Genomic DNA, 26,512 nt, shown 5'->3' with positions numbered 1-26,512 from the left:
GGCAGTGCGTGCCAGGAGCATGAGAGACTGTGGTCATAAACTGAAATAGCAGAGGGATAGGTTTCTGACTGGATGCAGGGAAACCATGTTTTATTGTGAGGATAACTAAGCACTGGAACAGAGTGGAAGACTGTGGAAACTCTGTCCCTGTAGGTTTTCAGGACCCAACTGGACAAAGCCCAGGACAACTTGGTCTTTATTCAGTCTTGACTCTGCTTTGAGCAGAAGGTTGGACTGAATGATCTCCTGAGGCCCTTTATAACCTGAAAGATTCTTTGTTTCTAAGATAACATCTGTATTAACTTGTAACACAGTTTTAAGTCATTGACAAATGTCCACCAGAGAACGAATTTAAATCAACAAGTTGATCCTCTCTAAAAAGTCATAACTGAGTCCAGCTTTTTGAAATGGAAAACTTAATGTCAAATCATTTGGATTTTAAGCAAAAAGACATGTAATTCTCACTCATCTGTTTTAAAAGAAGCTTGTACTTTAGTAGCATCTTTTATTTGTTTAAAATATTTCCTGGGTGGACATACTTTGATTATAGAGTAAGAAATAAAAAAATGGAAAGTAGTTTTGGAATATGTTTGCTTATATGATGGAGTAGTAATGAATGTAAATTTTTAATCATAATTATCAGTTAGGAGTTGAAAATGCATTTATTGAGATCCAGATTTTAATGTTGCTCTGATGAAAAGACTTATTTTTTTCAAATTGACAACTTTAATCAAGTAAACAATATCTGAAATGTTTCTTCATATAACATGTAGCTGCTACTTCAGTATCAAAGTGAACAATTTCATCTTGAGATTTCTTATTAATATTTTATGAAAGGATGAATTGTAGCTTTCTCTCCAAAAACTAGCAGCGCTTTGAAAAATGAAAGTATTATCCACAACCTTAATGTCCCTAGTTACCTGAAAGTTGTGGATGAATATCTGTATAACATAAACATGAAAAATAAAAATCAATTTATATTTGTAAAAATACTTTTTTTTATAAGAAAATGTAGACACTATAATAGTTTCTAAGTTTACATCTCAGATATTCCTTTAACAGGTACTTTATAAAGAGGTATTTCATCTTTTGTCTTAAAAAAAAGAAAAAGCTGTTTATAGTAAATTTAATTTGCAGCAGGAAGATTGAAAAAAATATAAGTTGTGCTATGCACAGGAATAGTCAGAAGCTTTTTTTATTTTACTTTACTTTATTTTATTTTATTTTATTTATTCTTTTCACAGTTATCCCTATATTCCAATTCTTCCTGCACAGCTATTGGAAGTTCTCAGCTCACCAACGCCTTTCATAATTGGTGTACATTCTGTCTTTCGTAATGACATTCATGAACTTGTAAGTATGTCTACCTAGAATATTCATAGTCACAGAATTACCTAGGATGTTTAGTTGCAGGGAATTTCCATACTTCAGAGATGTTCATATGAACCATTCATATACTTTTAAAATATTACTGTAGAAGGCTTGATAAGACCGATGAGGAAAAAAGGAAAATCATTAATTCTTCTATAAATATTTTAAGTCTATAAAGCAGAAAAAGGAAATTATTTGATTCCAGTGCAGGATGGGAAGGAATGGATCTATTTCCAGCTTTGTCATGTCAGCCATTAATACGAACAAATAATTTTTGGCATTTTCAAATTTACTCCCAATTATGTTATTTTATTTGTGCTTTTAAATACATATTTCAGAACCTGAAGCAGGGTTACAGAGGTTCCTAGAAACATGTAATTTTACTTACAGTTGTCATCATTGTGTCTTTTTGAAAACAGAGAATTCAATATCCCAAATCACTGAACACAGACCTGGAACATCAAGAAGGAGTTGGGTTTCCATTCATTTTTCATAGCCATGTTCAGTCATTTGAAGTATTTAGAGCATTTCCTTTTACAAAAGTATTCTATACATTAAAGTTCATACTGTTTTAATTTGTTTATGTTAATTTATGTGCAGGTCATGAAATTTCAACTGTTGTGTTTTTAAACCATGCTCACAGGATAATGCTTGCAGCACAACCACTAATATTTTTGTCCTTTACAGTTAGATGTAATCATTGCAGACCTGGACGGAGGCACAATTAAAATTCCTGAATGTATTCATCTCTCTCAGCTCCCAGAGCCACTGCTACATCAGACTCAAATGGCACTTTCTCTAGTATGTTTTGATAGAAAACCATTTTCTATTCTCTCACCTCTTTCAAAAGCAAGAAAATAGAATTTCGGTATTCAGTTGCTTTCAAACACACTGGAAATGTGAGATATAAAACTATGATACATGCCAACACTCCTCCTTTCAGAATAATTTATGATCTGAAGTTACAGTTATCATCAGTAATTTAATTTACTACTAAAGGAAGTTTTTTCCCTATTTAAGAGCAAGGTAGTGATTTTCCTAATAGTACATTCAAAATTCTTAAAGTTTATTTCTCTAATGCCTCTTTATTAATATCTGAAAGTGATCGATGAGGAATTACCCAAGAAAGCTGTTGAGTTTTCTGTCTAGGAAAAAAAAAAAACCACAACTTTTTACTGTGTTAATTAGGTTCATTGACTGTAATAGGGGTTTTGGTAACTAGCTTACATGTAGAAACATGAATTTGATAAATTAACCCCACCTTTATTTCCATTAAGTCTTTATAATTTATCTCAATTGATTATTTGAAGTATTTACTATCAGTAAATATTATTTTGAGAAAGCAGAAAAAATAAATTGTTCTTGCCTCAGCAAAATGAGGGGAAAAATTATTTTAAAAATTCTCTAGGTTTTGCATCCTGATTTGGAAACAGCAGATTATGCATTCCCTCCCCCACGAACAGCTTTATCACACGCAAAAATGCTGGTAAGATTTCTATGTTATGTCTGACTTCCTTAAACAAAAAACCCTTGAAATTTTAGACTAAATTTCTTTAAAGAATTTTGCCTTTGTGTTTTCGTTTCCATATCCTTTACAGTATTATTGGTAGAGCAAAGAATTGGCATAGGACTTTGCATTCTGCTCTGTAGCAGCATTCTGATATCTAATAATGATAGGTATTTTATATTTGAAAATATTGGAAAATGAATTCCATGGTTTTTTAATACTGCTTTTGGCTTTGATGAACTTCAACCTAAATGAAATGATAAACAGTTGTCTATAATTTAAAAAAAAAAGTTGTTGTTTTGTTTTGTTTTTTTTGCTAAAGTCTAGTTAACTTGGATTAAAAATAATTGCAAAGCCATGACAATTTAATAATTTGGTAATCCTTCTTGCTTTAGCCTGCAAGTGTGTAGAATTGAACTGGAGTTGGTAGTCTAAACTAAAATCCAAAAATGTAATCCAAATTTCACTTAGACTAGTTTCAGAATTCAGCTAAGATCTCATTTTGGACAGTGAAGTTATAAACTAATGTCATTTTATATGGAAATATGAATTTTGTTAAATCTGAAAGAAATAACCATGTTTTCAAGATGTCCAAAAAGTCAGGGAATGTGTTAAAATCCTAGAGTGCAGCTTGGACCCAAACAAACCTAGAATGTCTCTCAGTAAAGTGAGTCCTTACAAAAATAATGTAAAAATTGAATAACAATGATCAGACAACACATGTAGAAAAACATTCACAAAGGACAGCTTTATGGAATCTTATAGATATTTAGTTCTTTTAAAAAGTTATTGAAAGCTTAAACTTACTTAATTTATACTAACTCGTTGATTAAACAGCTCATCAGCTGTTTACCCAATTTGATAATCTAATATTCTTTGCTGCTTGCAATTTTTCAAATTGAAATTTGTTGAAAAAATTGTTCGAGACGCCACAAAAACTGAAGTTTTAAAACAAATTTTAGGACCTCACGTTTTAGACATGGCCATGGTCTGATTAGGTACTTGAGGTAAAAATGAAAATAATGTTGGTCACACAGGATTGAACAATGTTTTTAGATGCATTTGGACTGAAGATGTCCCTGCCCCAAGTCTGCCCTCATCTGTTCATATCATTTCCACTAAACCCTCAATGTTTATTTAAGCACTCCCCTGCTCATTTAAGTCAAACATAACCAGGACTTTAAAGACCTACTATTTTTAACTTTTTAAGCTAACCCTGGCTTGTTTTGGCTGCACTAGATTGGCATGTGAAGATTTGAGTTGGAAGAGTCATAAAAAAGTAGTTGAGCAAAACTCAGAGCAATCCCCGCAGCAGGCTGCGCAGCATGATGCCTGCCCCGCTCTGAGCCAGGCTCCCGTCACCACTGCCAGCTTAGACTCCTGTGGCTCCCTGCCCTCATGCCTGCTCCAGTGGCGCTGCCTTTGTGTAGTGCTGCAGAGCTGGCCTATTTGAGGGAATAAATCCAGGCAAAGGATTTATTCTTTTTCTTTCATTAGCATCAGTTTTCACTCAGGTTGGTTCCTTCTTGGGTTTTTCCATGTGACCACTCAGCTACTCTTGATTACCCTGACACTAATGTGCAGGTGTGAAAAAGGAGCAGCAGGAGTGACAGGGTTGATATGTAATAATCATTACCATCTGTATTGCCATCCAGAGACAGGTCAGTGAAACTGTAGCCTTGCTTGCATCGGATAGTTTTGCATGCGTGCATATCTGCACTTCACATGCTGCACTGCTGCACTGGTTGGCAAATTTGTAGGCGTTTATCAGATAGCTTTATACAAAGTGTAGAAAAAATTAGGAAATTAAAATGTTTTGACAGCATGTTCAATTACATCTCGCAGGATAAAGAAGTGCGAGCAATCTTCCTTAGGTTATTTGCGCAACTTTTCCAAGGATACCGGTCATGCCTTCAGCTGATCAGAATTCATGCTGAACCAGTCATTCATTTCCACAAGGTAAAAGAGAAAGTTATTTTTATTTAGTTAGCATTTGTTTGTGTTGTGTTATTTCCAGGTGCTTGCCTTTTGAATGAGTGCTTAAAAAAAAACTTTTTTTTTTTTCCATTGCTGTTGACATGTAAAATTTATCAACTTAGAAGCATATAGTTTTGACATAGCATTGTATCAGTGCATTGTAGTGGGAGTAATTGTTGAGATAGTGATGAACATGAAGTAAAGTTAACATTAAAATTTAATATAAAGAAACATTTGAGGGATAATCAAGGAATTTTGAAAACATATATGTTCCTACAAGACAATACTTAAAAGTATCAGTTTTGTTTTATTACCTGTGAGATTTATAAAACGTGTGCACCAAAATATTGTTACTTCACTCCTGAATTTAGGTACAAAGACATCTTATGTAATATAAAAACTTTCTCATTAGAAAGTACCTCATATAAGCTGATGAAAATATATAGTTGCTTATAAATAAATAGTTGAATTTATGATGCTGATAAAATACTTGCCTTGTTTTCTATCTCTAATGCAGGCAGCCTTCTTGGGCCAGCGAGGCTTAATTGAAAATGACTTTCTAACCAAAGTTCTCAATGGAATGGCATTTGCTGGTTTTGTGTCAGAGAGGGGTCCGCCCTTTAGAGCCTGTGATCTTTTCGATGAGGTGAAAACTGTTTTTTTATCCAAATAAATTAAAATGTACCAATGACATTGTAACGTGAAAAACTTAAATGCTTCCAAACTGTCTATTATACAAAGTTTATCTGTTATATAAAGTTTATGCTAATCTTTTCAATTCTCATTATCTACTAAACATGCATTTTTAGCTTACTTTCATAAAACTGTGCCCTGCTCATATGTATGAAGTTGAACATTTGTGTAAATCATGATAATGCTGTTCTTATTGTCAGGTTTGGAAATTTATAATGAATCACATGTGTTAGTACAGAATTATTTTGAGTAATCTAATTACATTCTTAAAACATTGAAAAAGTAATGGAGAAATATTAAATTAAATACATACCCAACAAAATCAACTGGGACAAACATTTTTTCTGTTAAAAAGCAGTACTGTACTTTTCCTGTGCTGTTTTTTATTTGAATGTACAGTACAAATAGAGTTTGCATAGTAGCAGTGCATTGGAGAAATGTAAATTGTAGCATTAGAAACGTTAAAGGAATGTTTTAGGTTTTTAGGACTTGGTGTTAGGTTAGACTCTGGCAGCAGAAGCTCTGTAAGAATCTTATGTTCTAGGGCAATGTGACAGCACAGGTTGTTCTTTTTCTTTTTTTTTTTTTTTTCCTTTTTTCTCAGTTTCAATTTAAGATTAACATTTTGTAATTTAAACACGAAATAAATTATATTAGTTGAATCATAAACATTCTTTTTTCTTTTTTTTTTCTTTTTTTTTTTTTTAAGTTGGTAGCCTTTGAAGTTGAAAGAATTAAAGCTGAGGAAGGTAATCCACCAAAAATGATAAAACATGTTAGAGAACTTGCAGAACAACTCTTCAAGAATGTAAGTTTACTATACCTACCCCACTTCAGTATCGATAACACTAGAAGTTCACTTGTCTGAGATAGATCCAGTGTCTGAAAACAGAAATGACTGCTTGTGGTAGTTATCTGCATTATGACTTTGGAACTTTAAATACCAACAATTTTATACATTAAGGATGTTTAATATATTGACTGATATATTAATGCTAGTATTAATTTACCTACTGCTCTTAGTACTACTTGGCATACTGTTTTCTTAGTGTGTATTCATGTAATGTTTATAAACTGTTATTTTCTCTGCTGCAACCTGTCTATGCCAAACGTGTCTTCTTACTTCTCAACAGTTTCACCTATGAAAACCGTACATCCAGTGTAGATAAATAGACGTAGTGTATTCTTCCAGCAGATCTCTCCTGCTGTGTAACACAGGCTCCATGATTTGCATTCTCAGCAAGTGTTAACTATCCTATTTCTTACATGTTGTTTCTTGAACTCTTTGGGTTTCCTAAAATACCATTTCCAGTTTCATTCTTTTCTTCCTATCATGCCTTTATCTTGTACAGTGCTTTTGTAAAATCTCTTAAGATTCTATTAGATAGGGCATTTTGTTTGCTTCTTTTATTTGGCATCAGCTAATCTCCATCCCCTTCACACTTCCTGTCGTTGTTCAGACTCCACAGAGCAATATCTGTTTTGCAATCAATCAACACCTTTATCACCCTATCTTTTTGCTATCCCACTTCCCAAAAGCTATGATTTACAACTACACTGCTATAAAAAACACAGGAATTACTAACTGCTGCTAAATTCTGGGGTATTTTTGTTTGTTTGTTTGCTTTCAAAAAAAAATAATTGCTTTTGAGCATTTCATCAGTATTAATGCAGTCTTTACTTTGGATAAGATTAATATCTTAGTATAGAAAATCCAAAATTTTACAACCATTGCATTCAGGAGTTCTTGTGTCTGTAGGTGTTGGATGAAAAAAATACATCTGTGTATTTTGAGTGGAATGTGTGGATAGTGAGGAGTGTGAAATGAGAGTAGTCTGACTTTTAATACTGTCCTTAGCTGATGAATTTGTGCATCTCTTCAGACATGGATTTGGTCTTCACCGCTCCCCCAGCCACCTCTTTTTTCCACTGAAATTAGCAAATGACCTTTCAATGACCTTTCTGCTTTTTTTTTTTTTTTTTTTTTTTTTTTTTTTTTTTTTGAATTAATGAAAGAATTGATGAAATGTCTCTGTCCATTTGTGGTATAGCATATTTGTTAAAGTATTTTAAATTTAATGTCTTTATACTGATGTCTTAGAATTATTGTAAGTGAACGTAAGAGGTATGTCAGACATGAGAATTTTTGTTACATAAACTCATTTCATCTATGACATTAAATCTGTAATAAAATGTTATTTATTTCATGGCTTACCTTCTTATCCTTATTAGTGGTAAGTACTGGTGGAATCATCTTCTATTACAAGTTAAAAATATGTAACCTAAAATAAAAGCTCCAGAATAAATGTTAAATGTTATGCTACTAAATTAATAGTAGTGTTCTGTATACCAAAGTGCTTTTTCCAAATTCATGTCTTTATTTCAAATTAATGCTGTCAGGAGGTATATTGGTTGACAGTACTGCAGCATTCACTACAATTAGTTTCATTAAAAAGTCGACGGGCAATATTCAAGTAAAGTAGTCTGGTTCTTTTTGATCAGGTGGCAGAGATGTGTGGATTTGAATTTGCAGAGTGTATGACAGAAAAAAATTAGGGGTACCACACTTAAGTTTCATTAAAATCAAATTATCTTTTTTTTTAACAAACATTGGAGCTATAATGTTATAAGCATATGATTATTGCAGTACTGTCCCATAAATATGGGAAACTTCTTCAAAAAATATAATTCTTATTATCATTCTAAATTACTACAAAGAAAATGGAGAACATTTGGATTTGTGTATATAGATCCTTCTTTAGAATGAAAGAACCTATAGAGCATAAATGATTGCATATATGCAACTTCTCACTTAAATAATTTCATAAATCAGTGTCAAGACTTACTCATTTTCATCTGTTCTTATGATGAGATTTCCTTACACCATTGAGAATGACCAGCTACTACTTCACTACCACCAAGTTAATGATTTAAAAAGTCAGATTTTTAATAGTTACGCATCTTTGAATAAAGCACTGTGATAAGTAACATTGCTTCTAAAAGTGATGCCTAGAGCTGTCTCATTTGAACCTAATTGCATGACATATTTTGATATCACAGAATCACAGAATTGAAGGGGTTGGAAGGGACCTCAAGAGATCATCGGGTCCAACCCCCCTGCCAAGGCAGGTTCCGTAGAACAGGCTGCCCAGTAGGCGTCCAGACAGGCCTTAAGTATCTCCAGAGAAGGAGACCCCACAACCTCCCTGGGCAGCCTGTCCCAGTGCTCCGTCACCCTCACCAGGAAGAAGTTCTTTCACATGTTGGTGCGGAACTGCCTGGGCTCTATCTTGTGGCCATTGCCCCTTGTCCTGTCCCCACAAACGACTGAAAAGAGGTTGGCCAAACCCCTCTGTCTCCCACACCTCAGGTATTTATACACATTGATGAGATCCCCTCTCAATCTTCTTTTCTCCAGGCTGAACAGCCCCAGGTCTCTCATCCATTCTTCATAGGGAAGATGCTCCCGGCCCCGTATCACCTTTGTGGCCCTCCGCTGGACTCTTTCCAGGAGATCCCTGTCTTTTTTGTACCGGGGAGCCCAGAACTGGGCACAGTACTCCAGGTGAGGCCTGACCAGGGCAGAGTAGAGGGGGAGGATCACCTCCCTTGACCTGCTGGCCACGCTCCTTTTAATGCATGCCAGGATCCCACTGGCCCTCTTGGCCACGAGGGCACGCTGCTGGCTCATGGTCAACCTGTCGTCCACCAGGACCCCCAGGTCCTTCTCCTCACAGCTCCTCTCCAGCAGGTCATCCCCCAGCCTGTACTGATCCATGCGGCTGTTCCTTCCCAGGTGCAGGACTCTGCACTTGCTCTCGTTAAACCTCATTTGGTTTCTTCCTGCCCATCTCTCCAGCTGGTCCAGGTCTCACTGAATGGCAGCACAGGCTTCTGGCGTGTCAGCCACTCCTCCCAGCTTTGTGCCATCGGCGTACTTGCTGAGGGCAGACACTATTCCCTCATCAAGGTCATCGATGAAGATGTTGAACAAGACCGGACCCAGCACCGACCCCTGGGGAACACCGCTAGTCACAGGCCTCCAGCCAGACTCTGCTCCTCTGATCACCACCCTGTGAGCTCGGCCAGTCAGCCAGTTCTCAGCCCACCTTACTGTCCACTCCTCTATCCCACACTTTCTCAGCTTTGCTAGCAGGATGTCATGGGAGACAGTATCGAAAGCCTTGCTAAAGTCAAGGTAGATGACATCCACCGCTCTCCCCCCATCTACCCAGCTGGTGATGCCATCATAGAAGGCAATGAGGTTGGTCGAGCACAACTTCCCCTTGGTGAATCCATGCTGACTACTCTTCATAACCTTCATCTCTTCCAATTGCTTGGAGATGGCATCCAGAACAAGCTGCTCCAACACCTTTCCAGGGACAGAGATGAGCCTGACTGGCCTGTAGTTTCCCGGATCCTCCTTGCCTTTCTTGAAGACTAGAGTGACATTGGCTCCAGTCTTCACGCACCTCTCCTGTTCTCCAGGACCTTTCAAAGATGATAGAGAGTGGTTCAGCAATCACCTCTGCCAACTCCCTCAGCACACACAGATGAATCCCATCGGGACCCATGGATTTGTGTGCCTTGATCCCACTCAGATGCTCCTGAACCGCTCCCTTGTCAACAAGGGGGGAGATCTCCACTTCCCAGACCCTTTCTCCCCCCTCCAGGGTTGAAGAGTCCCGGGGGGGAGTCCTTGAAGCAAAGACTGAAGCACAGAAAGCATTCAGTATCTCCGCCTTCTCAGCGTCTCCCATTACCAGGACACCCCCCTCGTTCAGCAAGGGACCCACGTTATCCCTAGTCTTCCTTTTACTGTTTACATACTTTAAAAAAATAATAATCTTATTACCTTTTATCTCTTTTGCAAGCCTCATCTCTAGGTGGGCTTTAGCCTTCCTTGTCGCGTACCTGCAGGCCCTGACAACACTTCTATGCTCCTCCCAAGAATACAGACCCTTTTTCCACATTTCATAAACCTTCCTTTTGATCTTATCGATGAGCTCCTTGCTCATCCACACAGGTTTCCTGCCCCCCTTCCCTGATTTCCTACTCTTTGGGATGCACCAATCCTGAGCTTGGAAGAAGTGCTGTTTAAATGTAACCCAGCTCACACGTGCACCCTTGCCCTCTAGCAACCTATCCCATGAGATACTCCCAAGCAGGTCCCGGAAGAGCTCTCCAAAAGTTGGCTCTCCAAAAGTCCAGGGCTACAATCCTGCTTTTAGCCTTACTTCTTCCACCAAGTTTGATCTTGAACTCCACCATCTCATTGGCGCTGCATCCCAAGCTGCCCCCAACCTTCCTAACAAGTCCATCCCTGTTGGTAAGGACAACATATCTTATTCCACAATTTTAATAGTCATTATGTTGTAGCTGGGACAGTCTAGATATATATGAGGAAAAGGTTCATTGGGGAGAGATAATGTTTGTATTAGTCTAGCTGGTGCAAGTGGAAAATCTAGACAAGTTTTTGGCATATACTGCTTCAGTAGTTGAAGGCATTAGACATACATTGCTGATCTGTATGTCATTGCATATGCAGCTGGCATTACGTTTGTTATGTCCAAGATAAAAGTAACTCTTTCTAGATCTTTCCTCTGGACCTCTCTTTTCAATTAAATGGAACGTGAAATAGATATTTTCCCTTTCTGGCTTTTTCCTATTATATGCCATCTGTTACCCCCCACTGAGGTTGTGTTTCTTTTCTCTGCCTTGCTGCTCTTGGCATCTGCTGCTGTCATCTTTCTCATAGCTAGATTTTTGGCTTGTTTTATTAAACTCGACTGTGCAGAGAATTTGTACGGCTAAGTAGCTGGTTTGTTTTTCTAGATCTGAGTTCAAATGCGTTGGTTTGAGACTGCTTTTTCTCTAATTGATGCATTTTGTCTCCTTGTTGCCTTTTACTTCTGTAAATGAAAGCACCAGGCTAACTCCTGATTCTGAGTTGTATTGCAATCTAGTTATGCTTTTACAACAGAAACCTAATTGTTTGCATAATGCTCTTTAGCAGCTATACATAGCCAACAGCATAGAGTCAAACTGAATTGGAGTAAATTCAAATGCGACTAATGACAATCCCTTGTATATGGATTAAGAGAAGAAAATACCCTGTTTGATTTGACAGCTTTACACTGCTCAAGACATAAGACGTAATCCTCTTAATGGTGGTGAAACCCTTGTGGTGCATTTTAATCTCTGCTGTAATTTTGGAAAAGGTACAACCTGAAGCCAGAAAAGAAACAAAAAGTGAGAGAAGTTTATCAAGCATTTGAAGAAAAAATAAAAGAAATAGTGCATTTTCATACCTTGCAGTCTTCAGGATGTCGTTCTGAGAAGTGTGTTTTACACATGCTGAAGTCAATGTGGAGGCAGTTAAGAGAAATTTCGTGGCTTGTGGTGTACATGGTCTTCATAGTTGCTGACCACCAGAGGCAGAAGATGTGTGTGGGAACATACTGTGCCCTGATACTGTATCTGATATGACAAATACCCAGGACAAGAAGTAAAATATCACACACACAGCATCCCTTTTGTTAAGTACAGAACATATTTTGGCACTGTCCTCAGTACTGCAGTATTGCACAATAATGTCACACCAAGACGAGTATCGGAACAGTTACGTAGCAGACAGAGCAACTATTTTGGTAGAATAAATATGGCAGTGTTCTGTGATGCAAAACTGAATTGTTATTTTTTTTTTTTCCTATGCTGGGGATCTCATCAAGAAAAGTGAAAAGCAAAGATAAAAACTTTCTCTGGGGTTGCTTATTACATTTTCTTTTAAAGAAAAAGAAAACAAAGACCATAAAAGAGTGAGTGAAACATCACTGTAGACAAACATTTCTCATTGCAGTGGAAATTCTGACTTTTTGCAATGATAGTGATTTCTATCCATCAAGAACATCCCAAAATCTGAATTTCAGCTTCTTTTTACTTTCCTTGTAATTTGTACCCATTGTTTCCTCTCTTTGACTGACTGTATTAATCTTTTTCCTTTCTTTAGTGCAAGCAGTGAATTGTATAACATATTTTGCAGGACATGCAGAAATTACAAAAATGTTACCTAATGAAGGAGGGCCACAGTTTCAAACATGATACAAAAATTAATTTTCACTTTGTAGACTTGACCAAGTTGAGAAAGTTTCTGGATGCTTGGTGAAGAGACTGTCTATTATATTTTTCAACCCTGTCTCTAGTATAGAAGCTAATTGTCATGCTACTTTCTATTTAAGTCCTAAATATTCATTAAGTTGCATAAAAGCAACCCAAGTTAAAAAAGTGATATTCTTTTGCTCTCTTTCTTATTTGAATTAATTTGGATGTTGACAAAAATAACTTTATAAAAGCCTTTAAAGAGTTTGGAAATACTAAAGTAAATGAAAAGGTGATGTGAATTTGAAACATGATAGTAGTCAGCTGTATTAGTTGGCTTTTAATCTTTCAGGTGTGACAGATACACAAAACAGTGATGAATTCAGTGAGGCAGCTGGTAACAAAACATAACATGTTTGTGTTTAATGTTTTGGTTTTGGCCTGCAGGAAAATCCCAATCCCCACATAGCATTCCAGAAAGTGCCACGGCCCACAGAGGGCTCCCACTTGAGGGTTCACATCCTCCCATTTCCCCGGATCAATGAGTGCAGGGTGCAGGAGCTGCTCCAGGAAGGCCTTGCAAGGAGTCAGGGTGCCCCCCCTGCAACTCGGGGAGACAAGAAGTGCGTCGTTCCAGCAGGTCCCCCTGTTGGTATGTTTACCTTTTCACTAATTTACCTGTTTGTCATCCTATCTCATGTGTTGAATATATAATCAGCATGGCTGCAATGTGTTGCATCCAAGAAAGATATTGAGTTACTAGAACGTGTTCAGAGAAGAGCATCAAAGCTTGTGAAAGTATTAGAAAACTAGACATGCATAGGAGCTGAGGGAACTGGGGTTGTTTAGTCTGGAGAAAAAGAGGCTGAGGGGAGACTTCATCACTTGCTACAGCTACCTGATAGGAGGTTATAGTAAGGTGGATGTCAGTCTCTTCTCAGATGACAAGTGGTTGGACTTAAAGTGGCCTCAAGTTATGCTGAGGAGGTTTAGATTGGATATTAGGAATAATTCCTTAAGGGAAGGTGTTGGTAAGAATTGGAATGAACTGCCCAGGGAAGTGGTGGAATTGCCATTCCTGGGGATATTGAAGAGGCATGTAGACATGGAGCTTAGGGACATGGTTTAGTGGTGGAGTTAGTAATGCTAGATGGACTTGGAGTTAGTAATGCTAGATGGACTCTCAAGGGCCTTTTCCAACATAAATGATTCTACAATTTCATGCTCATATGGTATTTTTAGCAATCACTGCAAACTTCAGTACATAGACTTACTTGTTTGCAGTTTTAAAAGCCCTCTTGCATCAGACTTCAATAAGAAGTGAACCATCTAGAGTGTGATTGGCATAATTAAGAACAACAGTAAAGGATTTGGTTTCAGTTGGATTGAGCCTAGTAAGTTAGGTACTTTCTTCATCTAGCTGTGATGAATATCACCATATGTTAATTGTATGGCTGGCTGAAACAATCTTTGAAGGTTCAGGTTTCTCATCTGGCACTAGTGGAAGATGTGGAAATCACTGGGAAAAGATAAAGAACAAACAAGCATATGTAATGATAATATGTATATAGGTATCTAAATATAAAGAGCAGATGAACACATTTCTCAGTTTAATTTTAGAACCCCCAAAACCTCAATTCATCATATTCATCAGTCTGAATAATGGCAGAAATAGGTATATTTAGTAAACCTTCAGGACACGTGAAGGTGGTAGAGCTTGCAAAATTACTGAAGAAGGAGATTAAAGTACCAGTCAACCTCGGCAAATTAGAGTCTGTAGTGTCTGTTGAATGCTGTCCTTCTCTACTATTTTTTTTAGATAAAGTATTGCTCTTGCATAGGCATGATCAGCTGACTAGACAACATTTCTTCAGAAATTCATTTTGGGATTATAATGGTCATAGGGCAAACATGACCCAGCAATGTCAAGCTATTGCAAAAAAGACAAACATATTAGTGCGATGTATAAACAGGAGTACAGTCAGTGAACCCCATGGAGAAATCCTTTCGTTGTTCTCAATAAGACCTCAGCTGGATTGTTTGTTTCCATTTTTGGACAGTGGAAGACTGTCTCCGTTTTTGGTTCTGTTGGAGGGAGTCCAGAAGGCAAGAAGAATGACCAGTGCTCTGGAGAATGTGACCTACAAGGAAAGATGGAGAATTGTTTAGACTGAAAATTGGAAGACTGAGGGGACAGATAGTAGCAGTCTTCAATTACATAAGAGGCTGTTAAAAAGAGGAATCTTATCGCTATCTGTAGTGATAAGAAATAATGGGTGTAATTACAGCACAAAAGTCAAGTTATTTGTAAGGGAAAACTTGGTAAAATGAGGATTGTGAGGCATTTGAATGGATTTCTTGTGAAGCCAAGGAGTCTCTGTTATCACAGAACTTTGGGAACTTACTAGACAAACATGAGGAATGACATAAATAGAGTTGATCCAGTCTAGGGACAGCAGAATGAACTAGATGGCCTCTTGTGGCCTGTGTCAGGCCTGTTTCTCTTTGGTTTTGTGTCAGAAGAGGGTAAACTTTATTTACCTGCCTTTGCTGTTGACTAGATCATTGAATCTGTTAGTTATGGAAAGTTAAAAGGATATTCTGTTCTGCTGCCTTTCTTTAAAAGTATTTCCGGGCTAAGTGCAAGAGAAAGTTTCCTTTCTTAAGAAGTATATATTTTTGTCTGTTTTATGTTTTTTCAAGAAATAACTTTCATACTCTTATTCCCAGCTATCCTCTGTGTCAAAATCCTTGGATATTAAGAGCGCATCATTATCTACATAAAGGGCATATTATGTGTTTATATTCTATTTACTCAACACTAAATAGAGAAAAAGAATGCTAGATCTCCTATTCTGATTTTTCTTGACATTCAGAACAAAACACCACATTAAGAAAATAATCGTTATATCTCAACAAATTGGAATCTAGAAAAGAGAACAGGTCTGTTAGTTTTTATTCCATGTCACAGAATTCTTGGCACGGCTAACAAATTCTTTCAGAACAATGTAGTTATCTCCTGCTACACATGAAACATACAAGAGTATGCAGTTCACTATAGAGCAAGTGTGTGTGTGTGTTTATATGTGTATATGCATGCAAATTTGTATTCTCTATTAATTTGTATTTATATATTTCATGAGTATGTTAACTAGTTCAAGAGGTTGGAATCTCCATGTGCCTGTATGAAACAAATGGAAGAAAGTAGTAAAGAGAACTGAAAGCAGTAAAGAGAAACTGTTTTAGTTGAAATTAAGAGCACTCATGCAGGTAGTATAGAAAAAAAAAACAAAACAAAACAAAAACAAAAACAAACAAAACAACAACAAATAAACAACATTCTGTGTTCCCATCTGTATATATTTGCTTAACAGAATAAAATGCAGGGCACATTATTTATTTTTTTTATTTTAAAGAACATTCTGGTATTCTTTGTGACTCTTGCTGAAGAAATTTACTGATGTATATTCATCTTTTCTGTGATAGTTTCCATAATGGAAAAAGGAAGCACAGTTTTCAATAGTGCACAAAGGCTGGAAGTTGTTAGAAACTGCATCGCATTCATTTTTGAAAATAAGTTTTTGGAGACTGAAAAGGTAATAAAATTAAATTTAAACTTTCCCAAGTAAGTATTAACTGTTAGTGTGTCAAATGGAGACTGACCTCGTAACAACAAGTCTTGAAGTCTTATGTTTCAAATACTATTATTTTAATAATTTAAGTGAATGAAATAAGCACCAAAACTCATCTAAATGCAATATTATGTGTAATATGAGGCAGATGGATTTGGAAACCTGAATGTTGATGTTCTGTTTGCTAGTTTATATTACCATCATAAATAGTGCTGTCCATGTGATTTTTTTTTCTTTTCAGAAAAGGTTTATATTTTTCCGACAATGTTGATAGGAGGAATGTAAACAAAAAGTATACGTAGACATTTCATTGTCAACCAATGTTCTTTCAGATTTTCAGTCCAGTTTATTTTGCTGTTTTTAAAAATCAATAATTTGAAAAAACTTAGAGATGAATATAAATATTTGGTATGTCTATTTTTGCTAAAATGTACAAGTTGTCTTCCTTAACATCCTTATTTTTTCATGTTAAGATGATGCCCCTTTTTCTTGATTCTGTCCATATAATTTTACAATTTTGATTTCAAAACAGTCACTCAAACTATCATTCAAATTTAATTATGTGTATGAAAATGATAGTAAAATTATTTTCAGAAATTTTTCAGCTTCCCAGAGTACCATCTGTACACATCTCTCAGGCTATGCAGTTCAAGACAGGAAAGCAGTGTTTCTTGATTTACAAGATAGCGTTATGAAAATACATACAAGAATACATACAAGAAATGTCCTAATAAAATGTGTAGCTGTCCTGAAAGAATTTTGATGCATGTGCAACAGTTTCTTAATGTCTTTCAACTTGCAGGCACCTAGAAAATTTCAGTAGTGTTTTTTTGTACCACTGCATAGTAAATTTATCCTTTGACAATAAGCTGCCTTTTGTTATTTATCATTTGCTGTCTGTTAAATCTACTCTAAAGTGCCACAGTTGATAATCACTGATGTAGCACTTGATACATCTTTAAAGCGTTGGTATAAATATTTTATTGGACCTAATTTAGGATAAACAGCATAACAGTCTTGTGGCCTCAGTACTATGAGTGGTATGCATCTTCTAAAACTACTTGTTTTGCACTGTTTATCAAAAACCATGCTAGCGGCCTAGCCTGACTGAAGGCTGACAAGTTAGCATATGGTACAGATAAAGCACGTGCTTTCATGTACAGTAATCCAGTTCTGATTTCCTGTCCATTCAGTGCCTATCCATGATCAGTTGTTCCCATATACTGATGTAGGTGAGATGCCGTTTAATGCATTTGAAAAAAAGTAAAATAAAAAATAATGGAAAAAATATATATTTAATGTTTGATTTAGCTTGAGTCTGTTATGTGAAAGCTTGATATCCAAGACTAGAAATCATTCGTTTGTTCTCTGTACTGTCACCTGCAGTTTCTTGATAAAGAAGGAATAATATTCACTGTTTTGGTGCCATTTCATTTTAATGAAGTTAGACTTTCTTGTCTCCAGACCCTGCCGGCAGCCCTGAGAGCCCTAAAAGGAAAGGCAGCTCGGCACTGTCTCACACAGGAATTAGGCCTGCACGTTAAACAAAATCGAGCAATTCTGGACCATCAGCAGTTTGACTACATAGTACGAATGATGAACTGTGCTTTGCAGGTACAATATGCGAGGTTTTGTTCTTTGGTTGTCTTTTTGTTAGTATGATAATCAAAAAATTGTTTACAGTGATGTGGACAAAATAATTGAATTATGGGACTGTGTACTGGAGTGATGTAGCAGATACTACCTGACAGTGCATTTAAGACATTTTGTAGTTCAAACAATAAAGGACAAAATGCAAAGGTCTGTACAGATCTGCCTATATGAAAAAAAGAAAGAAAACTGTTTCCATTATTAATAATTTAGATATAATCAGTTTGGTATCGGTTAAGTATTGAATTGATTTATAGTAATAGCTCTAAGTATAATTTTTTATGAATGGTGTTAGCATTTCCAGGTCATTTTCATCTGAGCTCCTAAAATGTGTAATACCCACACCTCTGTTTAACAAAACATAAGATTTTCTTCTTTGTCATCACAAGTGCAAACACATTTCAAGAAGAAAGCATACTTTCTGATTCCATAATAGGTGGTGGTAGCACTGCTTTTCACTGCGTTATCTTAGTTTGCCAAAAACTCACTTTAGTTGGTGTTTGAGGTTCATCTACTGAGTTATTCTACAGATGAATTGCTACGTAATTTTGTGGTAAGTAAACATTAGCCTGGTAGCAGTTAACTGTAAGAGTAAAACATGTGGATGACTTCTTTTGACCTTCATTTGAATAATTGTTCTGATTTAGTTATATTTGTCGGCAAAATGCATTTTATATATACCGGTGTTCACTCTGATATCTGAGAATGCAGTAATTTTATGTATATTTATAATGTGATCACGCTTTGTTATAATTTGCCTCCCCTTGCCCCTATCTAAGTTAGTGTGTTAGGGATCTGAGCGAGACATGGAAATGTTTTAACCCCACTCACATCTAACCATAAAAAAAAAAAAAACAAAAAAAAAAAACCTGCGAACATTATTTTGCAGCAGTGTGTTGACCCATATATTTAAAAAGGTGAGTGCTAAATACAGCTTACAGGAGTATAGAAATAAATTATCATTGACTGAGCAAATACTACCTCAGGTCACTATCAAAGGCAAGTTTTATTATCTGTTGTATTTCTGGTCATTTACAGTAGATATTTTTCTACTATTTAGAACAATACTCAGCTTGGTGTGTAGTAGTGATATTCAGAGTCAAATTAGCTGCATGTTGCAGATGAAGATGTCAGTCAGCTGGCTAAAATTGCACAGCTTGTACCAGAATGCACTATTTTGGCACAGCCATTGGCCTTTTCCAAGTTCTAAGTATAGCTATAAAGTTAAAAGAAACATAAAATTACCTGTGAAAGTGCATTTCTCTGCCCAAAATTATGACTAATGAAATACTGCACCTGCTCTGTGTTCCAGAGTCAGAAATGTTACTTCAAACCAAAAACCACAATTTTCTAGATATCCTACAGATTTTGGTCCTTCTCATGATTGTTCCTGGGGGGGGGGGGTGACCAAAAAAAAAAAAGTCAAGAGATATTTTCAGACAAAAGGAAGGAAATACGAATCCCCTTTATTTGCAGCATCATAGTACAAAACAGATAGCAGAGAAAAATGTTGAGTTGAGGAAATTTCCGTTACTGAGGAAAGAAATACTGACACCACCTCTTAAAGCAATGAAATCCAGTTTTTCTGTTCAAGAAAAATTAATATTTTTTTCACAATTATTTGAAGGCCCAAGAAGGACCTTAATGGTCATAAAAATGGTTGGTTGTTGTTTGTTTTTTTGAAGTAATATGGAAATAAAACAGAATGATATTTTTCTTCATAAAGGTAGCAAATCATGCAAATCAAATCATGCAAATCAAATCATGCAAATCAAATCATGCAAAGGAAACAAATATATGGATTAAGGGGGCACAATTATTACCGTTTTATTTCCCCAGTAGTATTTTTATATCTTTGAAATGTAAAATGGAAATTTCCAGTTCTCAGTAGTAAGCTTAGCCAACATGAAAACATCTGAACTCCTGACACTGGGCAGCTAGTTAGAAACAAGTATTTTCAGTACATCTACTTTTATGACATGAAATCATTTATTAAGATAAAAGCATGATTTTTAATTTGTCTATGTACTTGGTTCAACTCTTATTTGGAATAATGTGTAAATTGTGACATTTTGGAGCTTCTCTCTATCACTTAGACAAAAATACATTATCAAGAACTTTGTTAAATTTGCTGCTGCTGCAGTCAGATGCAAGTCAGCATTTTGCCATAGAGACATGAGTTCTGTTAACTGCACGTCATAAGACCAGGCAACTTAAACAGTGTCTGTTAAAAGATACAGAAACTTAATGTAAGAAAGATGGTGTTAACTGAAGATGTATTCAACCTTTATGGTAATATAATGTTAATTATGATGGAATTTTGAGGGATTATGGATTGCAGTGTTGCTTTAAGACCTCACAGACCTATTGGAATTGTAGAAACCGTGCCATCAAATGTCTTTTCGTACATTTTTCTGTTAATATTAGCGTTCCCATTGATTTTTCTAAGATAGGAACAGAAGTATTGCTGTTTCCAGGAGGCATATAGCAGCTGATACAAAAGCTATGGAGAGGGAAGAGCCTGTGGGATAGCTGGTAGGTTGGGCACAGCCCTGGCTCTCTACTGGTCTCTACTGTACGTGGTGGGTTGAACCGGGGTGTGCATGCAGGAAGTCCCAGCATGATGGCTTTCCCTTGGAAGTACCGGTCTCCCCTGGCTCACTTGCACATGCATATAGGAATTGTGATGCTCTCCAGCCACCAAACCTCTGCTACTGATAATGTGATTTGTTGCTAACAATGTGTATTTTAAGGGATACAGGTAAGCTGTTTCTGGAAATGTCTTTTGACTAAGAAGCTGTGTTACTGGCATGTACAGAGTTCTTTGTCTTACTGGGAACAGTGCCATATATTACAAAATCAGGAAGAGTACATTCTTAATAGTTTATTGCAGATCTCTTCATTACTGTTAAGGTTTTCCTTGTTGTTTAGTTCGTTGGTATTTTTTTTCTTTTAATAGAATGTGCTTTCTTGTTCTACTTGAGTCCGTAAAAATAAATGTCAGATACTTTTTCAGAGCTTCTATATACTCATTTAGTTGATTAAAAGTGGTATGTTAACATAATGCTGCTAGTAATACCCCTGTGTATGTAGTTGCTAGTCTCTTTACATGTATAGCTGGTATAATGAATCTGCTACCACAATTCTTGAAAATAGATGAAGGATGAGGAATAAATAAATGCTCATAGCATTGCTTCAAGTTATTTTAGTGAATGATGACTTAGGCTGTATTTCCCCAAGTATCTGATCTGACATTTTGCAACTGGGAGGAGGGAAAGGAAGAGGTGTTTCGCTAATTTCTCTAGAAATGACAAAACTTAGGCTTGGCAGATCTCTGGCATTTGTCAGCTTGAGGCTCTCAGTCCAAGTGCAACATTCCTTTGGACTATTACTATATAGCCTATTTACGGTTTGAAAGATGGGCAGGACCTCGCTGCAAATTTTTAATAGGCCTATGATATATGGGGCAGTACAATAGAATTTCATAAATTATTTTGCCTCGTTTAACAGGCATGCAGTTGCATGTCAAACCATATGGCAGACTTTAGATAGCTTTACAAATACAGTCAAGGTAAGACTTGGTACAATAGGTCAATACTGAAGTGAAAAATATGCTTTACTGGTCTCTATTCTTGTCCAGGAAGTAGTGACAATCTACTGTTGCTGAAGTGCAAATGTAAGAAATATTTCTGATCATTCTTAGTAGTACAAGAATCAAAATGACAAGGAGATTGTATAGCTAATTGTTTAAAGCAGATATCTTCTGATGAGGTCAATTAAATCACCAGTTAGTTGCTTTTTTCTCTCCTGCAAGTAGTCATTGGCCACTTGCTAAAAACTTTCTTTTCATTCCCTGAGAAAGAATTCTTCCCCTGACAGATCATATGCTCTGAAAAGACTCTGTAGCCTGTACTACAGCAGTGGTTAGTATCTGTTATAGCAAATTATAGGAATTATGTTCTGTTCCATATGTTATTATAACTTTATCACTTCTAAGCCATCTACAGTGTTGTGAAAACTCAGTGTATTGATTGGCAATTTATTCATACAGATGGCACTGTAATGTGAAATTATTTCTCTAGACATTGTTTCCAAGGTGTTTGTTTTCCTCTACTGAGGCAACCTCCAGCATAATTTAGAATTATGCATAAATTCCTATTTTAAAAGTTCTTTCTCTTTAATTTTCTCTAATAAAAAGTTTTTCTCTGGCATGTTAGAAAAGACTGCCAATACTTGACTTTTTTCAGCTAAAAAGGCCATTTATTATCAGAGGAATGCTTTTTCTAAGTAATTATATTTACAGCAATACGTTTTATATTTAATATTAATTAAGAAATAATGACAAAAAAAAAGTAAAGGTTGAATTTGCATAACTCTCCATTAATTAGTCGCAAATCATTGACATGACTTGTCCAGACTTTGAGTTGTCTCTCTGATTTTCTTCTGGCTGTAGCAAATGAACTTTTTATTTTGAAACATAAAAGCACTCTGATAAAATGTCAGTAAAGGCAAAAAGAGGCCTGAAGATTCTCCCATTGTATAGGTGGAGGGTACTTGATAATCACAACTAATAATTTTTATGTTTAAAAATACATTCTAAACAATTTGCATAGAATACTGAACAATAACAATAAGATATGGTAAAAAAAAAATAAAATGTTTTGGCAGAAAAATTCTCTTCCGATAATCAGTGCAGGACTATGAGCTAGCTTCCTTTGGTAGCTGGAACAGACAAAACTTCTCATTTAAAAACTCCAAAACTAAGATGATGTAATTTAACATTTCCTGTGTAAGGTGTTGGACAGTAATACTGCCTAGCTGCACACTAATGCAAATATGTTTCAAATCAGAAAACACCTGTGCCTAGGACATCTGAAATACTTAATCTAAATGTGGTTAAAGTGGAAATTGATTACGTAAAACTGAATAATATATAAATACTTCCAAAATTATTGTTGTTAGGCATAGGAAAGGGATGTTGTCTTCTAATGATGTGAGTTAATCTGGCAACCTACACGGTCATCAATACTGTTTTAGGTCCTGATTTGCTCTGGTTTTGCATCTGTGTGAATATGCATCTCTTGTACTAGTGTAACTGAGGGAATATCTTTAATAGAAGACAAATTTTTCATAATTTTAACACTTTAGATAATATCTAATAAATTACTAAGGCTTTCGATAGTGGTAATAGGCAGAGATTTGAAGGACTACTCTTAAGTTTCTCCCCGTATTTATTTTTGAAATACAGTATACTGAGTACTGTAAAAGCATACTTAGAGTTTACAGTATAAAAAACAAAGGCAGGAAGTCATACTAGCAACCAGTGCAAAATTAAAATTTTAACCTGCATTAGGCTACACTACACGTACATCTGGGCCAGCATCTTTTCTTTGACAATGGCCAAAAACGGGTAAAAGATAGTATTGATAAACTTTCTTTCTAGAATTTTTCTTACGACCCTTCAGTATTGCTTTGGTATTATATGGTCCTCTTTCTAGCATTTACTCTTCAGGCTATTGTGAAAGAAACTTTAATATACAAAATTAGACTAATGGCATTCCATAAATATTAACTTTTTTTCTTATGTAAATAACATCGTCAGCAGATGAAGTTTAAAACTTGTCAGTCTCAGAATTCAGTTTTGCAAATACTGTCCAATAACAAGAAAGATTTTATTACTCCTGAGAGAAAATCAACCATGTGTGTGTCATATGATTCAAATTCTTGGCAATATAAAGGTTAAATGAACTAGCATTTCTCATATTTTATGTTGAAAACTACATTGCCAAACATCTTTCTTTTAGAGGGTTATAGTAGGTCTTTCTTCTTTCAAGACTTTTATTTCATGGGCTGCCTTTTGTTACTCAGTTTGACGCGTGTTCCTGGAATCAGCGACTCTCAGAAATAATATTTGAGTAGCAGCAATATTAGAAAGTCTTTTAAGGTATTTTGAAACAGAAAATTTGTCATGAAGAGAAATCGTGGGAGTTTAACAGCGCCATGCTTAATTCTATTGATTCATCAGTTATTAAGAACTTGATCTTGTTCATCCTGTTAGACAGAGTCATGATGCTATTTAAATAAAAGAAAGGAAAGACCTTTCTTGGTCTTTAGTGTTTAAGGCTTGGACTTGAAGCTTCCACTTTTAATTCCATATCTTACTGTAGACTTATTTATTTTTGTCACAAGAAGCTTGTCATACAGTTTCTCTGATCCATGTTTTTTCACCCACAAAGAGGAAGCAACAGTTTTTCTAATCCTGATGACTTTTCAGGAGTCCACCCATAGTGTTCTGGACTTCATAAAAGAAGCTGCTATTTCTGAGTCTTTCTGATGATGTCTTTTTCATAAGAAACTGCAAGGTACTTTAATATCATTGCACATGGCTGAACTGATAACACTCACATAGTTTTTCTAGAAAAACAACACAGTAAGTATATTGAAAAAGGCTGTATTGCTGATCTGTTCTTATTTTTCTTTTCTTTGCTCTGAGGAACATAATGTTATACTCACGTACTCATGTTATCTCGTGGGATGCCCACATAGTCAAGGCAAAATCAACTCACAGGTGTCTTTTTGCCAAATACAGAAAACACAGTTTTTCTTTGCAGGACTCTCCATGTATGCATTCATAAAGTAGGTACCCGTGTCCTACTTTCACTCAACATTGCAGTGTTTTTAGCTTTATTACTGCTGTTAGAAGACCAGTCTGCAGTTACCTCCTCTGCAGGGACCAAGGGAAATGACCACCTTGACACAGCAATGGCCATGGCTATTCTTCTGCGGGCCATGAGTCTCTCTGCAGAGCTGGCCACATCCAAGTAATCCCTTTTTCTTTGGGCAGCAGTCTCTGTGGAGAGACATCTAACTGTTTCTGCATATGTGTATACAGACAACCAAGGTGGTTGTCTCAAGCTGTGTTAGACTGCCTCTGCAGTTTAGTCAGGAATTTCTTTGTCTGTTAACTACACAGCAGAAACCCACATCCTCTTTTCAAGCTGACACTGGGTCAGCAGAGGAGTGTTCAGAGATGAGTTCCTATGTGGCCAGGTACCTCCTAAATTGCTGTTTGCTTGGGGACTTCCAAGCCCTTGCTTCTGGTAAGCTAAAAGCAATTGTGACTTCTGCTCAGATTATGTTTATGAGCAGTTACCAGTGCAGGATTCAACCTCTTTTTTATTATTATTTTTAAAGGGTCTCTGGGTAATATTTTAGTATAAATATTACATGATAGTAGGGTGTTGTTGTTTACATAAGAATAAGCAAAAATGGGTGAGCAGAGGCAGCCCAGCTCCTCTGGCTGATTGCCAGCTCTCTGCGGGTCAGCTGGACTGGCCAGAACCAGCTGGAACCGGCCGGAACTGGTTGGAACTGGCCAGAACCAGCTGGAACCAGCCAGAACCAGTTGGAACTGGCTTGGACCAGCCTGGGGCACCTGCGCCCTCAGTCAGCCCATGTGGTGCCTTCAGAGGCACAAGTGAAATTAAGGCCCTGAAGCAAAACAACAAGAAGAGGTATGTTGGGAGTAAAGATGTTTTTAGCAGGTCTTATGTGACGTTTATATAGCGATGTAAGCATTTTGGAAAAAACACAGGATAAGGTATCCAAAGGGCAGACAGCTTGTCTGTGTCTGGGCTGCGTTGATTTCAGTCAGGTCGTAGCTAGCTTGCAGATAACTAAAAATGTGATACCCTTTAAAAAGGGGATGTGCCCTTTAAAATGTGGTACCACTGAAGCAGCAGACCTCCGGACTCCAAAGGAGGGTGCCACAAAAGGTGGCCCCTTGTCAGGGTTGAGGAGAGGGCTGTAACCCCATGCTGCCGGCCAGCTCTCTGGGTTGGTTTGCAGACAGGTCGGTGCTCCTCATGGCCGTCTGCTCTCACCGGCCTTTCTTCAGGCCTCCAGGATTCCCTGTTAACGCAGGGCAAGCTTGCATGTGTTTGCTCACACATAGATATCTTATTGAAACCATGCAGCTTCTTGACGTGGTAGGCTCTAACTGCTCTTAAGTGTTCATTACTGTTAATTGCATCCTTGTGGTTGCCGCGCATTTCTAATAACTCCATGTTCTAAATATTTTTGGTTGTCTTGATGAAAAGCAGACGTGTGGATGTATGCTACTCACTGTTGTAAATAAAATAAGTCTGGTTTAGGAATTGTGTTATACTGCTGTGTAGTTATTCTGTAGCCTGCCCATGAGAGAGGTGGACTGATGAAAGGTAGGTTTTTTTTTTGTTTGTTTTGTTTTTTTTTTTAAGGAAAAAAGAAGTTTTGATGTTGAAAGGAGTAGGCATTTTGCTAATTAAAACAAGTGAAATCAGTGACTTTTGTTTTCGCAAAAAGTTTGTTTTTGTTTTATATTTAATGAAAATATGAAAAGAATACATGGTAAATATTCTTATTTTAAATGTTATGTGTATATATAATTTGTATGTCAGTACATTGATATAATTCAGTATAGATTTGTGTGTAATACTGTCAAGTACATATATATGCACTTAATCAGCTTTTTGTCACTTTTTATACAATAACTAACAAAATACAGAGTACTATTGATGTACAGTACCCAGACACTGAACATAGT

At 36.4% G+C, this 26,512-nt stretch overlaps 1 protein-coding gene across 4 annotated transcripts in view; it reads left to right on the top strand.

The window, feature by feature from the left end:
- The window catches only part of SBF2 (SET binding factor 2), a 253,639-nt gene that overhangs the window by 136,037 nt on the left and 91,090 nt on the right, over positions 1-26,512 (top strand). For all 4 annotated transcript variants that reach the window (XM_032188226.1, XM_032188228.1, XM_032188227.1 and 1 more), the window contains exons 8-16: positions 1,245-1,353; positions 2,059-2,172; positions 2,780-2,857; positions 4,724-4,837; positions 5,373-5,501; positions 6,258-6,356; positions 13,094-13,298; positions 16,133-16,242; positions 17,743-17,892. In XM_032188226.1, the coding sequence (XP_032044117.1) occupies positions 1,245-1,353; positions 2,059-2,172; positions 2,780-2,857; positions 4,724-4,837; positions 5,373-5,501; positions 6,258-6,356; positions 13,094-13,298; positions 16,133-16,242; positions 17,743-17,892 (1,108 nt within the window). The remainder of the gene's footprint in view (positions 1-1,244; positions 1,354-2,058; positions 2,173-2,779; positions 2,858-4,723; positions 4,838-5,372; positions 5,502-6,257; positions 6,357-13,093; positions 13,299-16,132; positions 16,243-17,742; positions 17,893-26,512) is intronic.

The sequence above is a fragment of the Aythya fuligula genome, chromosome 5, assembly GCF_009819795.1.
Source record: "Aythya fuligula isolate bAytFul2 chromosome 5, bAytFul2.pri, whole genome shotgun sequence".
In the NCBI taxonomy this organism is placed as follows: Eukaryota; Metazoa; Chordata; class Aves; order Anseriformes; family Anatidae; genus Aythya; species Aythya fuligula.
This window is presented reverse-complemented; position numbering and strand designations above follow the sequence as displayed.